Source organism: Lampetra planeri, unplaced genomic scaffold (genome assembly GCF_965212315.1).
Source record: "Lampetra planeri unplaced genomic scaffold, kcLamPlan1.2.h2 scaffold_1845, whole genome shotgun sequence".
Classification (NCBI taxonomy): domain Eukaryota; kingdom Metazoa; phylum Chordata; class Hyperoartia; order Petromyzontiformes; family Petromyzontidae; genus Lampetra; species Lampetra planeri.
The window spans coordinates 7,898-24,135 of NW_027614589.1; the positions used below are offsets into that span (position 1 = coordinate 7,898).

The window sequence follows — 16,238 nt, forward strand, 5'->3', positions numbered from 1 at the left end:
ATAAGAGCCCTGGGTGTTGTAGACAGCCACAGCTGAAGCAAGTATAGTTGGGAGGTGAGACACATGATGCACCTCTTTCGTCTGCTCCCAGCAAACACTCTGGGGGAAGCTGGAGAATCTGCCTTCAAAGGATTATTCATATGTACCTGCAAACCCAGTACATCAAAGAGAGTCTATTGTGATTTAAGTAGCATGTTGTAATTCATGTTAACCGGGACAGAATGCTTCCCCGTTGTCCAAATGGTTAACAATGGGCTTGTCCATCTGCATGTGATGTCATGTTAAATAAAATATGAGCATGGAACCCACGTCCCTCAACTGCATTAGTTTGTCAAATTGTTTTTGTCTGGCTTTGATTTTGCTTTTCTCTGCATCTGTTCTTCTGTAAGAGTCTGCCAAAGCTATTATCATGCAATGGAAATGGAAATCAGGTTTTAGCCCAAAGTACAAATGCATTGGAGATTCTTTTAGTGGGGCATAAAAATGAGTATGCTTCATCACTTCACAGTAAGTGGGTTTCAAGGACAAGTCCAATAATACTTCAGCAACACATTAAGAATGCTATGATTAAATTATTTCAGACAGTTTAACCAGTTTTACATCACTAGGACTTCCATAATGATAAATAATGTGTTCACTTTGACATTACTATAAGCATGACTGGCTACACGACCAGGTTTCCTGCTCAGTGTCTCTGGATGCAGGGATGGAAAGATAGAACAACAAATATTTACAACAAAAACTTGCTTAAAACTAGAAATGCTATTGTTTTTCTGGCAAATAAACTGGAAGAATTCACCTTTCACCATAGGATCATTGCTTGAACCTGGTGTTATGCATCTTTTCCTGCATTTTGGATTTTCTATTCTGCATTATCTGAAACCATTATCTAAGCCCACTGCTTTTCATACACAAGCTAGAGGGTGAGAGAAAGTGAGAGAACCTAATAATTTACAATCTGGCAGCTTCATTATTGGACATGTTGTGATGAGAACACGTCGACTCCCATCTTCTCACCTACCTCCAAATGTCTGAATGTATTTGATTCTGACTCATTTTGCAGTTCACTGAATATTCATATTGAATATTCAGATTGTCTTTAGTGAACAAAGGCTGAAGGTTGAAAGTCATTCAATGGACTGGCACCTGAGTTTATCACAGACCTCTTTTACATCCACAGCCGCTCCAGAGCGTTTACAGGAAACTTCTGTAGTAGTCCAGAAACGATGGGATGAGCTACCCTCCCACATCAAAAGGGAGTACCCTGGAAACATTAAAAAGTCTTAAGTCTTAAATCTATATTCCCTGGCTTTTAATCCAATATAACATTTGTGTGATCTGTGTAATGATGGCAAAAGGAAACATGGAACCCAGATGCAGACGACCAAAACTTAATTTTATTACAAATTTGGGGTAACAAAAGATATGCTCAAAAAACGAGACTAGGAGATCAAAAGGAGGGGAGAACTGAAAACGACACTCGCTTAGGAGGTGGAAAAACGTACAGGATATCAACAAACATAAATCACCCGAACCGGGGAAAAGGCTAAACAGAAAGCGCGAAGCTAAAGCTACGGATTGAACTATGAAACACAAAGGGCTATGGATACTCACACAAGGATAAACTACAAGACAGTGATGTGACGCGTTCTCGACCACAAGGGTACCGTATCAGCACAGGACAATGGACATGACCGGCTTAAATAGGAAGGGAGGGGGAACAGGTGGAAACAATGAGGGCAATCAAGGGAGGAAATCCAAGGTGGCAGAAATGACAACAAACACAGACTTTCAAAATAAAACAGGAAATGTGACAGACATGAACATAATACAGAGGTTGACTTGACCCTTGTGACAATCTGTGTTTTGTTTCTGTTTTTGTTCTTGTCTCTCTCTCTCTCTCTGTTTGGTTAATTTTCCGGTGGTTTTAGATATTTTCAGTGTTTTGAATACTTTTTAGTTATCTATTGTCCTTTTTAGAAAAATATTTAGCAGCAGTTTGGTATCTTGTGTTTTTAAAGCGTGATATATAAATAAAAGTGAATTGGATACTCACTTTCGTGTTCACCACTTGCCATTGTCTCATGATATTTAGTAAACTGACCAATAGCAACCCAGCATTCACATGAGCAAGCTCTTAGCGACAGAAGTGAGAAAAAAACTTCCCTCCCTCTTCAAAACACACTTTTCAAACCTAAAAGCTAAATAGTTTGTTTGAAAAAAACTTCCTTGGGCAGTGGGAATATAATGTATAACATGCATTATACCAGTAAACACAGCACGCACATGTTAATGCTGTTATCCAAGCTTAGATGTGCCTGATATGGTTGATCTTACCATCTATAGACTGAGGAACACCAGGGGCTGTATGGTGCAATAACAAATATTCTAATGTGTAAAATATGTGTTTATTCTCTGAATCAAGCCTCTTCCCCTCACCACTAACCCACTTCCTGAAATAGATCTCCTCCATTCACTCTCTGAAGTGTTCCAAAGAGAAAAAGCGCTTCTGGCTGCCCATGTCCTACATAATGCAATTATTTAAACCAAACCAACAGAAAAAAGACACATTCTCCACACAATCAATGGCAGATAATCATTGGGGGACTTGTTAATGCACTGAAGCACAGAACAGTGAGGAGACCAATGTTCTCATCCTGAAGGTACAAGAGTATTTTATGACACACCATCACCAGACCATGAGTGTGCAGTAAAATATTGATTATAAATGTATTTTTTTAATGGATAAAAAGCATCAAAAGCATTAAAGTGCAAGGAGAATCATGCAAGAGCACTCTCAAACGTGTCTACTGAGACAGTTGATTGCATTTTTTTTTTCTTTTTTTTTAAGATGAAATGACAGATGCTATCTGTTCATTCAAAATAACCACTTGGGATTTGAGCCTTTATGAAATGACCTTTAAAGTCTTTGCTCAAGGTTCTGTGGTTACATGCCGCCTTAAGCCCACTTACTAGGAACATATTAAAATCCATTTAATGGATCTGAATGTAGCAGGACGAACACTAAACAGGTCACAGTGAAATACATTCCTTACATCCATTCTAAAAGTGGGAAGAGGATAAAGACATGAATTAAAGGAGGAAACAGTAACGGTTTAGGGTAAAAAGGAACAGCATTGCATGTCTCATCTATATTACAGCATGTCTGTAACACAGCTCATTGGTCCAGCCATTAACACAAAGAGGCTCTCCACTTTCCATCTGTGATGCACCCATTGATTGTATTGGCTCACTTGGGGACAACTTGTGCCATTACAGAGTGGTTCATTCTGCAAGTGGGTACTCATTTGCCTTTTCTTGTAGAACCATACCATTGCCATACAACGTTATTGCCCATTTGCAGCAAAGACAAGGGCTATTTCAGCAGATGGCTTTGTCTGGTCAATAAAATAGCACATGTAAATGGACGATAAGAGCTATTTCTCCCCACAGAATCTTCTTTTTGACACGTGATATATTCATATTCAGATTGTGCCACATGAAGGTACCTTAGGCTGCACTGAAAAAGTCAGTTCAAAGTGTCCAACCCTGGTCAAAGTAGACAGATTCGGGCCATCAATGTCTCAGTGTGGAGTTGTCTCAAGACATATGGCTCCAACAAGTCTTAAGCTAAATGACGCCTGTTCACTGTTCACTCAGTTCTTGTAACTGTCCTAATTATGTTATCCAGTCAGTCTGTCGACTGTATTTCCTCATTCAAGCCGGTGTCCCGACGCGGCCTTGGCCTCCATGACTAGAGGCCATGTTGTGGATTGGAAATGAGGAGTGTGGCAGATCTCCCAGCTCGCAGGAACTGGGTGATGGTGAAAGAGGCATATTAATATTTCAACAATACACCCTCTGTGGCCTGAGTGACTGTACTGACTGACTATACTGCTAGCAGCAGTATATTCCTACTGCCGTGTGAGTTGGAATTCATGCCCGCTTTAGAAAGGGATTTCATACTCCTTACTCAATTATGCGTTCTGTAAAAAATTATTACAGAGGCAATTAACATTGGATAAAAAAAATGAAATGATTTCAAAGGCATCAGAGAGCTGAAGGTGTGTGCCACCTGAGGAGGTAAAAGTCTTCTCCTTTTCTTCCCTCACTTTATCTCTGGATCAGGAATTAAATGGGGCATTAAGCCAACACCAACACAGTTAAACATGGGGGGAAAAGTTGGCCACTGATGTTTACAACTAAAGGTCAGTCTTGGAAACTTTAGTGCGATGTTTGCTGACTTGCTGGACCCTTTCTGTGTGTGAAGGTTGTGTTGTAGACCACCTCCTTTATTGAGAAAAGGTTGTTCCCACTGGGGAGAAGTGCTAAGACACAACATCTCTTTAACTTACAACACAGTCTAAAGATCACACCCCAGGCAGATCAATGGCCATTCAAGAAAAATGAGGCCTGTGACCCCCTTGATGGTCAAACCCTCTCAGGTCACTCTAACACCAATGGCGGGACCTGAGCACCACATAACTGTAAGGTGTGAATGCACTTGACATGTTCTGGCCCACATATAGGACAAAACTACAAGTAAGGAGCCTCATTTTTGATGTTTTCAATCTGTTTGGAAGTTTAGAAGAAATCCAACTGCTTGTGTCACAGGGGAAATTTCCCCGAGCTATTCTGCTAACGAAGTGCTCTCAGTTGGGCCAATTGTTGACACAAAATTTCTTCTGCAATGTGCAGTAAATGACCTACAGTATAGACTACAGGTGTTTAAAAGAACAGCAGATGCAATAAACAGGCTTGAGGCTACCGTCTGTCTCATTACACCAATGTGATAATCCAGCAGGCTGAGGGAGTAGGTCCTGTACGGTACGTGAGTGGCATCAGCAGAGATCATGGCTGCGCCAATGGCGCATAATGGAAACGTTTCATCGTTTCCACATAACAATACATATCAACATATTTGGCATTATCTCATTATCCACACTTTCCTGAATGCCACATCCCGTCTCATCCGCTTGTTGAGCATGTTGAGGACTCGTTTCTCCCCCTGAGCACCTGTGGTACGGAGACATAACAGCAGTGGTAGGTGGCTCGTTTCACAAACTACCAACGGTTTAGATTCATTCAAGACGATATGTTGGCTTTGGGTCATACAACAGTGTAACTGATGGAATCATGACGATGACACTGAAATGACACGTGACAAGTGTTTCGTTACACGGGGAGTCATCTGCAGGTAGCAGGCAGCAACCATTACCACAACCACACCACAACCTTGACATAAGAATATACAGTATCAGTGTACTGGACATACTGAATTTGTATTTGAATACAGTGTTAATTAGTACCAATGGTTTTACAAATGCATGGTTTGTCTAGGCAATGTACATCCAGCCAGTCACAGAAAGCATACTGGTATTTAATCTTCATATCATACATAAAGTGTGATTGCAATACAACAAGAAAGCTCCATAACAGCCATTTGAAGTAAAGCTCATTATTTTACCATCCATGCTCGAATACACTGCATTCAGCCACCTGTCAGAAAATTGTGTAGTTCAGTGAATCTCGCCTCTGCCTCATGTTCCCTGTGCTGCCGTAACGTTGCAATGGCATGTTGACAGGTTTATCTGTGGGACTGGAGGCTGATGAGGCACACCTTCATTTGGACTCTCTGATTAGTTGACACAGTGAAAATGCTTCGGGCTGTTGTGGTGGATGCACGGTGCATTTCCCCATATCCATACCTCTGTCGCCTGTCATTATAGTCTCTTCATGCCTAAGGCTCTGCTTCACATAGCGATACTGCTTTGTGAAGGTTATTATCACTTTCTAGACAGCTGCATTCAAGCTTGATTAATTAATTGATCATTCCTATAATAATACATCAGTGTGGCACTGCACAACTATGTTGGATATGAATGTCTGCAACTGTAAATGTCATGTAGGCCTGGTAATATTTCCAAGATCAACAGAAATTGTCCTGTTCATCCTGTATTTTACGGATACACAAACTAAAACGAGAATCATGACTTACAAAAGGCTCCTAGATAACTAACCCCAAACTATCTAAACTATTCAAGTGTGAGCACTGGTAAAGGTGAGGAATGTGTGAGAGGGTCTTCCAAGGGAAATAAAAACAAAACGAGATTATATTCACACGGAATACCCCAAGTACAAGACAGCAATGGTTACCCACTTTTGCAAAAGTAGCAAAATTGACAAATGCCTTGTTGGATTCTTCATGAATTTTACAAATTCTTCACACAAGAACATCACAACAACAAACCTGATCATAGGCTAATCGAATAAACAGACCACATTATGAATCATCATACGTTAGATAGTTCAATACAAGATGTTACAGCAGGTGCTTAAATAGTGAACATACAGTGATCATATCACACCATCAAAAGAAACCAGACAACTCCAGGAATCTGGAAGTAGAAGAGGTCTTTGTGTAGGAGGAGGAACCTACCACTAACAGTAAATGGTCACAATTAACATTAGAAAAGTAACGGCAGGTCTGGAAGACAAACCAGCTCGTCCCATCAGAGGCCCCTGAGGCACATTTCATTTTATTGTTTTTAATGAATAACTAACAAGTCAAGTATCTAAGTAACAAAGTAACTAGCAAGTCTTCCTCAGCAGACACTTTTGTGACATTGACGGAGAGGTAGCAGCAGCCCCAGCCCCAAAGCTACAAAGTCAACAGCAGCTTGATCCCACTTACGTGGACAGGTTTATACAGTGGATGCGTTTTCTCATTTCAGTGACTTCCCTCTGTGTTATCCTCAGAAAATAGTTGTTGTTCAAGAGTGCATAAACAAAAGTTCGGAAGGAGCTCACAGTACAGTACAGCCCCCCCCCGACCCCCCCCGCCCCCCAGACAGGTGGATGAGCAACAAGTGTCATGTGTGAATGAAAAAAGGTTCAAATCAATGGTTACGGATACTGAATGTTGAAGTCTGTTGGCATGACTTGAACTCAAAGCAAGAAGCTTTTGAAAACTATAGTGGCACGATATTTTACATGCATGAACCTGCATATAAAAATATAATACTGCTTTCATTGGAGCTTAATTAATTGATGTAATGTACATGTAGGAGCTTTCAGGCACCTGGAGGCAGCTTTGCTCTTTTCATGTGAACAGACAGTTCAAGGCTTCTGAGGGTTTTCTAAATCCATGTGCACTTGAGTTGCAGGGTTTCATTTTCCACGCACTCCCTCTCACTCAATCTATGTAGGGCAGCCCGTGGATCAGCTGACATGCCCATCCTCCCACATGCCCACACAATCTTGTTAAAGCATGCAGTTAATCTGAAGAGGAAAAGGACACTCTTCACAAGCAAGCGTTTCTTTCATCACCCTATTGTATTGCCTGCATCACCTTATCACACAAATATTGGATTTTCCCAAAACTCGAGCCTTGAAGAAGCTGCGCTGTCATATTGGGTCTATGTGATGTCATTTTCTTGTAAGTGACTTTGTGAATTTGGCATCCAGCCTTTCAGCCGAGGTATAGATTGTACAGCTGGTTCAATGCTGGCTCTCTCCTCTCTCCTCTAACACACAAATAGCTGTACCATTAAGACTTTAGACCACGTTGCTAGGTTATTTGTCAAAAACAAAGTGTGTGTGTGTGTGTGTGTGTGTGTGTGTGTGTGTGTGTGTGTGTGTGTGTGTGTGTGTGTGTGTGTGTGTGTGTTTTCTAATCAGTTTTCTAATTTTGCAAGAAAGGCCTCTGATTGATATGCCCATGCTTGCCCAACAACACAGTGCAGAGATTGAGAGGGTCGTTCATGAACTCAGGAGGGTGACAGGCCAGCGCTTGTGTGACAGGAGTACTGCTGTACTGAGGGGGAATTGTACAGAAACCATTTGTCAGCACAAGAAGAACTGAAGTGGCTCAAAACCTTGTGGCACCGGCTTCAGCACAAACACTTATATGTCCTTGTAGGCTCCCTCTCTTTAATGGGCTGTGGAGGAATAAAGCACCTCATCCCTCAAAAGATAGAAAGCGAGAGCAAATCATGTCGAACTTGAACAACTCCCACATAATCATGAGTGTTTTTTTCACACATAATAAAAGAACAGAACTCTAAAATAGGTTTTTATAGGCTGATAATGCACAAGAGGAAAGTGAACATTGGAAAATGAAGTCAGTCGTGCCTCCTACTTGATTACTGTGTAACTTAATCTGACTATTGATTACATAGAGGCATTTCCTGAAGGTGATCAAGTTCAAAATAAATGAAAAAAATATCAAAAAAATAATAAAATGATATATTCAAATGCTGTTTTTTTGTTTTTTGCATGTTCCAGTCAAGCACTAGACGCTGCATTTGTGTGTTGCTTTGGTTGACTTGGCAACACTGCCATCTCATGGAGATTACAAAAATGAAGCGGCACTCTGCTTGTTTGAAGCATCTGTATTTAAAAATAAATGATGTGATCATCACCATTACTCGGAACGTCAATTTTGTCAAAAAAAAAAAAAAAAGGAAAAGAAAAGAAAAGCATCTGCACAAACACATTTCTTGCACGGCACAAGTTTGACATTTCCTTTTCATTCCATCACCAGGTTGAAGGGGTTGATAATCGATGCTAAATGTGCTGAAATGATTTTCATCACAGAAACATGTAACAACACATTTTTGTCCACAAAAGTTCTATCAAAGGAGTTCCATAAATCCTATTCTGATCATTTCAGTGGGGACTCTTCTCTCTTGTGGTCTGTTTCTTCTCACCGAACCCCCAGAGTGTCAAGACTGTCGCTGAACAAAGCTGAAATGCCTCTTTTCTCTCTTGGTGTGTGTGCATGCCTTTTCAGGCCTGATCACAGCCATCAGAGCTCTGATCTTGCACCATCTCATCCATCCTCTCAGTGTCTGTGTGACAGCTGGGATCTCTACGTTTGTCTCGATTCACTTGCGCCTGTTTTTGCTCCTCCACTCTGCTCTCCTCGTTTCTACAGCACGCCACCAGTCCGTCGCACTTCCTCAACCCCACTTCCCTGGACTGCAGCTCACACTGCACTACAAAGATTCGATAAAGCTCCAAGAGGACAATGAGAATGTTCTTGCAGGTGAAGAAAATCATCAGCTGGTTCAATACCTGCTCTTGTACCATGAGATAAAGTCGATAAAGCAGGAAGGGGCCATCTTGGAGTCCCACTGTGAGCAGTAAACTCCATACTTCACTCGAACAGCAAGAGGCCAACGAAGACGGAGTAGCAGGGCAGCAGATGAGACCTCCCACGTTTTTCTTAGGATGCTCATCCTTCTGAAGGCGTGTCTGAGTGAGCACCAGAGGGAATTGCATAAGCGCCCAAGAGAAGAGAGTCAAGCCTACGATAACAACCACCCGGTTGGTTTTGACCTCAGGTTCCTTGAAGGTGTCAAAGATGTCCAGGATGTCAGCACCCAGTCCCACATAGACCATGAGGAGCTGGGAGAGCTGGTCACGGGACATATCCCCCTTTGGCATCAGCCAGCGACCTAGAACCAGCACTATGAGCATGGTCTGCTCCAGACCGGCCACCCAGTTCTCGGGATCCAGTGCCACAATTCCCTGGGTGACAAAAGAATCAACTGAAATTGGTCACAGTGGAATACGATGTGGTGGATTTTCCGGCATATAACCTAAATTCTGTATTAGTGATAAAGCTTTGAAACGGGGAACTTTGAATTTACCAATTAAAATGGAATCCATGTTGCTCAAGAGGGTATTGACTCTCTGGCGTTGTATTGATTTCAGTGGATTTATGAGTCACAGACTCATTGTGTCAGAGCTTGTTGAGGTTATCTGGACAACACTCTTGACATTTCAAAACTGTGTACAACTTCAAGTTTCAGAAGCTGCCACCCAGTCTCTAGCTAAGCCATGGGGCAACAAAAAAAGCTTCAAAATTCTACTTGAAAGAAACTATACCAACACCACCCAAGAAGACAGATCAGAGAGTATTTTCAAACAGGAGCCTATCTGCATTTCATCTGAGTCCATAACAAATTTCCTGCAACTAATACTTTATCCACCCCTCTTGCTAGATTTAAATGTTATCTGATATCAGGTATTACTTCAATGAGCGAAGGGCAGTTCTATGGTGGTATGCCTACCGCTGTGATTGGGATGCCAGCCAGCAGTTGAAGCTCAGGGCCTGAAGAACTGTTGACGGGCAGCTTGGACTGCAGCAGGCTCAGCTCCAGAAACCAAATGGAAGGGATGACAGTACTGAGGTAGAGGAAAACCATGGGGGAGAACCTAAAAGAACACCGCCAAAGGAGAGAGAGCGCAGAGGTGGGATATTTTTAGTGACACGCTTGTATTTTTGCCACCCACTAAAGAAGAAAGAGACCCCCTTTATTCCCCAAAGAAGCATCGAATTTCAGACGGGCAATTATTCTCATCATATATGCAAATCCCTCTTGACAGTGCAAAGCCTTCTCCACGAGGAAAAAACTTCAAAGTAAGACTCAGTGAGAACAGAGAGGCGCCTGAAGAAGACTTGCATCTGAGAATATTCAGTAGGTATGCGCCCAAGAAGACACTAAATGCTCGTTGAAGCTGACATCATGGAGGATGACCTCAGTTTATGTTTAGGCGAGCCAAATCCCACAGCCACCCACAAAAAAAAGATAGTTGGTCCAAAATCCCTCATGCAAGGAGAAGACAATTTCTTGCAGACAGGACAGAATGTGTGATGGCAGGCTCAGAGCATCAACTCAGTGACAGGCAGGGCAATAACACCTCAGAGGAATACATTTGGTTTTGATCGACAGTGAACGAGAGAAAGAGGAGCAGAGGATAAAAGAGAATTTAGTGACAGAGAATTTGACACGGCCTACACAAGCTGCCTCTCAACGTCCTGCCGTAAAGTTTTCCAACAGTTGCGGGTTCAGGAGTTATTTGCTTCCAGTTCAAAACAGTTTTACAAAGTCTCAGTGCTACACATCAGTTCACCCACCTACAAACAGCAAAAAAGTAATTCAGCCAACAAACAGCCACCATGTTCCTTTCTTTCACGCTGTTAGTTTTGTGGTTTTTAATTCTTTCACCACTTGTCTCAATACAGTTACCACAAAACTATCCACACTGTGCAGTGTGGATAGTGTGAGTTCCAAACACACACCTTCACACATCTGTTTACATCTGGGGCCAAAATGCACTGCAGCCATTAAATGACTCCTTATCTACTCACCCATAGGTGACTCATGCTGCTGTTACAAAGACAGTCAGCCAGATAAACTAGGAAACTTATTAATACTACAGGCACAGGTCACTGTGTTCAGTGGGCTAACAAACAACTTTAAATATTACACATATAAAGTGTGTCCTTGTTTTCCAGTTTGAAACAAACAATACATTTCATATTTTAAAACTGAAAACTGGACAGTACACATATGTTACTGTATGTGTTCCACAAATATTGCATGTGGAGTATATGGAGACATTTATCTCTCTGTGTGTTTGTCACAACAGTTACAAACCACGATAAGTTAAGTCATTTAGAGTTGTCCTGTACTGTGAAACAAGAAATGAACATAGAAATGGACATTTGGGATGCATTGGCAGCATCTAGCCACAGTGTCATTCAGATGCCTCAACTTTATTTGCACACGGAACAGGAACTACTGGAGCACAAGTCAAAATAAATAAAACAACTGAAAAATGTTAATTAGCTAGGTTTTCACAACTGTATATTTTCATGTCTGACAAAATGCAGCACATTTCAACCTGCAGTGTACATCTGTAAATTCACCACGTGAACAGTTGACTGCTGTGACCAGATTACCTCATCGTCTGTAAAATGACTTTCAGTTGTATGGAATGTTGCCGCTGATGTTCATTGACTGAGAGAGTTATTCATGAATTTTGGAGGAAGTGGTGATTGAATGCATGTGGTGTCCAAATGATGCAAAAGTACACAAACATTTAGCCCAACATCGTCTACTGGTGCGTGAGTGTTTTGCATATGTGGACGTGGTAAGTGTTCAAACAATGTACAAAAAAACTTGTAAAGGAACATGAGAAATCTCTTTCTCCCGTAAACCAAGAAGTGGATGGTACCTTCACATTGGTGTGTGTATTTCTGTGGATACTGGGAGGATACGGCACGACGGTCACGTCATTGGAAGGAAAATAATCATCAAAGCGCCGGCAACGAATTGATTCTCCCCATTAAAAGTCAATGTGGCATCACAATGATTTAGAAGCTGTTATGTTAAGGTCAAGTTCATTCTAACTAATGTGATAGGTAAAAGGTTTCGCATGCACATTAGTTTACCATTTCCACTCCGCGTTGCGGGGTGCACTTCACATAACAGCCATTTCTGCACCGAGCAGAGCAACGCCTGTCAACAGCAGCCAATATAGAGGTTCTCCTTTGATTTCCACCACGCGCCACACCGTCACAACCCCGTGGACGGCAAAGAGGAAGCGACTCAGGAGGGCCAGCAGTATATTCAGGAGACGACACATCATTTGGCACAGAAGACCTAAAAAAATAGAGATATATTTATGCCTGTTCATGGTTCAAGGAAATGACTATCATTGTCTAATGACTGAGGTGCAGCTAGAAAACGAAAACAACAGCCAGGGATGTTGTTTATGTTATAGGAATTTCCATAATAAGACCATTAAAATGTGTATTATATTGTGAAGACGGGAGAATAGAGAGTGCTCAGAAAAACGAAATTATGCAGAGGGGCAAACTATGATAATGTACCTCTATATTAGGTTACGTTCCTCCATGTATGGAGCAACCCCCCCGTATAAACATGCTGATGGCGAGAAGTGGGCGACTTTAGTTTCATATAGTTCAGTTCTCTTTCTTCAAGAGAAATGCAAATACACGGACTTGAGACTTGCTTGAATATTGCTCACTTGATATTCATGACTGGAGTTGACCCTTGTGTTGTCTTCTTGCCATTTACTATGCACCTTTTGTCCTGTTTTTACTGCAAACATGAAGCCAACATTCCAAACGATGTCAACCGATGTGCTCCAAAACTTTTTTTATGATCTAAAAAATGTTCCAGTTGGGAGATTATTATAGACTCAGAAAAAAAACAAGTGTAGCAGAGGTGCAGGCATAGAAAGAAGAATATAATACTTAAAAATGCCTTTCCTTGGTGTGGCATGTTCATCTTTAACCTTTAAAAAAAGGACAAGGCTTGATCCTGAAACGCGTCAGAGGTTTTTAAAGGTTAGGATGTTTCTCTACCAAAGACATTTGAACTATTTCATAGAGTACCTTGGAAAAAAAATCCTGATCGTTCTAGGTTCATGTAGGTTTGGAGCAAATCTAGTCTCCCCTTTCCCTTCTGTCATAAAATTAATGTCCTGCAGTAAAAAGCTGAATGGACACTTGCCAAAGGCCTCTTCGATCTGATGGCATTTTGTCATAAATTTAAGCAATAAACTTAAGCACAATGTTCTGGTCTGAATACTACAAAAAGAAACACGAAAGAACATATGCAAATTGTCTCCATCAAGAATTGTACCCTGCAATCCTCTCATTATCAAACACTTTGTATTAAGTCATTGCACCTCATGTCAGTGAACAGGATTGGAACTCTGCGGGGATTTAAAACAAGCTGTGATTACAAATGAACTGTTGGATATAATATTTAACACTCTGTTTGCTTAAATCTAATCTCAGGTTGTTGGTGGATTATTGTGAGGATTAGTATCACTGTTGACAATCACCGTTGGCGAGTTTCTTTTTCAATCAGCATACTCATTTCAATTTAATCATGACAAACAGACCTGATTTTAAATGCACAGGACATTCTGACGTTTAAATAAAAGAGTGGCCTGATGTTGCAAAATGTACCATATGGTGTTGGTGCAATTTTAAAGAATAATCATCTACGAGTTGTTTTAAAATGTATGAAGTCTTATAAAAAGTCTGTCAAAAGGTTCATCGGTGAAATAAAAAATAGGATTAAAAGTGTAACTTTGTTTTTAAAACTTCACTGAGAATGTTAGTGGGAGACAGGGCTCATGCAGTATGTATGGTGTAGATCCATGCAGCACAAACCTACAAACTGGACTCCGTGCTGAGATCGCTTGAGGTCAGATTCTTTGGTGTATTTCACAAAAGTTCTCTGAAACACTGATTTTAAAAGCAAGCACCACAGCGGTCACACACAGTGGTCTGGCTGGCCGGGATCTGTCTGGTTTTAAATGACAGGCACCTCCCAGACCCTACCGGATGCAAGGGAATATCAGCCTTGTGTGTAAATTCCTGTACGTGCATGTACACCGGGGAATGATTACTGGTCAAGTCCATCAGAGAGAGTATCAGTGAGCAGCAGTGGGCTCCACAAGTGTGTGTCTTTGTCCCCTTGGTGCCATTGTAGGAGATAACATTTCCTGCCCCCTGTGCCTACATCTTCTTCCTCATCTGTCATGATGTCATCTCTCCTGGCCCAGAACAAATTTATCTCCCTGGGAGACGCTGGCCCGCTGCGCTCCCTGTGCAGAGAGCAACCAGCCCTGCCCTGCCCCCACCCACGCTTGCTCTGCCTTCACACTGCTACCCTGATAACGGCCTCGCTGGCTGGCCGCTGCACACATACAAAAATAACAGGACAGAAGGGGATTGTGATGTCCCATGAGCGATCGTTATCGAGGTGTTACTGCAGCTGAATCCGAATGAGAAGGTTAATGTCCAGGAATGTCGATCTGCCAAACATCTGCAGAGGAGGGGGACAGATGAGATGTTTTGTTAGCGTGTACATTTAGTAACAATGGTTAAACAATTAAGCAAAAAGAGGATGGACGTTCGTTCACCCTTATTCACAGTGTTTGTATGTACCTGTTTTATTTTTAACAGCAGACTTTTCAGCTGCACCACTCTGCCTGCATTCGTGTGGCAGCGCTCCAGCCGTTTCTCATGTACAGCTCTGGATGGCCGCCATTGGCACAGACCTTCTGTCTTCATCATACATGGTGCACGCCGCCCAGTAGATCACGTTCAGGGAAGAGAACGTGTCGTTGGATTCGATGTCAGTGCAGACACACTTCTCCTGTGGGTGGTGGTAGTTTTTCCTCCCTGAAATTGGAGTTTTAAACCTGCATGACTGGCTGCATCTGTATCACCAGCTGATTAAAAATCCCACTGTCCCACCAAACAAGCTGCTAAATACGTTCATTTTCACCACAGTCGTGATATGCATATTTCATTAGAGAAACATCTGCACCTTGCTGCTTGTGATATTGTTGCGTTAATCACTATATTTTTGTCTTTCTTATGATGTATAATATGCCTGCAATTCATTTAAGGCTGCACTTTTGTGTGGATATTCATTGTCCCCAGGGGATGAGGAATATTTTCAGGCTCTTATCTGCTTCTGCGTTTTTCCATTGATAGATATTTGGCTTCATAAACAGATTTCTTCAAAACAACCCAAGTCCCAATTGAATTGATGATGGATATTAAGTATAAATGCAGTTTGATTTCCCACAGCAGCAGGCAGATATAACATGTTTGACTCACTCTCATGCTTCCCAGAAGATAAATCTATCTGCCCAGTTAGCTTCTATATTAGCTTCTCAGATTTGCTGGATAAAATAACCCTGCAGGGGACACACCTCAGGTCTCCATAGCCCCTATATTTGTTGAACTAACTACAACTAATGTTTTTGTTATCAGATATCAGGCACTCGAAACACCATTATAATTTAGAGAAAATCACTTAATGGACAAAAGTGGCACATAAATCAACAGCTGGAATTATAAGTTAAAGCAAAAAACAAGAGACACGCACACATCAGTAGAGGAAGAAGTCCTTTAATGGAGAGGAAACAGGCAGAACTGGAAGAAGGAGATAAGACACTCCAGACAGTGTCTGAAAGGGAAAAAATGATTTGAAAGAAAACAGGTGGAGGACTGAAAGAGGAAAAGGGGAGATGATTCCAAGGCAAGAGGGTGAGTGAGTTATCAGCCATGCAGAATAGTGGTACACCTCATCTTATATTGTTGTTTGGGTGGTGCTTTTGCTTGTGGCTGTGAGTCCAGTTAAGCTATGTTTGCAGGATATGAGCTGATGGTCAGTGCTGCGTGTGCTTAAGAGGGATGATTTGTAGTCGTGTCCTGCATCAGTAATGGGGCGACATGTTCAAATCTGGAGTGTTGGGTGAAATATATCCTGATCATGGGAACCTCCTAAAGCTTTTGCCTTTGCACAACGCATTTCTCTACCTCTATTTGAAGACATAGTCCCAGTAACACTAAACTCAATACTATTTCCATTCATTAGATATTTCCA

The 16,238-nt window shown here is 41.6% G+C and overlaps 1 protein-coding gene across 1 annotated transcript; it reads right to left on the reverse strand.

Annotated features, from left to right (window-relative positions):
- Window positions 1–8,790: 8,790 nt before the first annotated feature.
- Window positions 8,791–12,441, reverse strand: LOC144740015 (transmembrane protein 26-like). The gene is given in 3 exon segments (XM_078622902.1): window positions 8,791–9,534; window positions 10,080–10,224; window positions 12,248–12,441. Coding segments are annotated over 3 exon segments (1,083 nt in total).
- Between the last annotated feature and the right edge of the window lie 3,797 nt (window positions 12,442–16,238).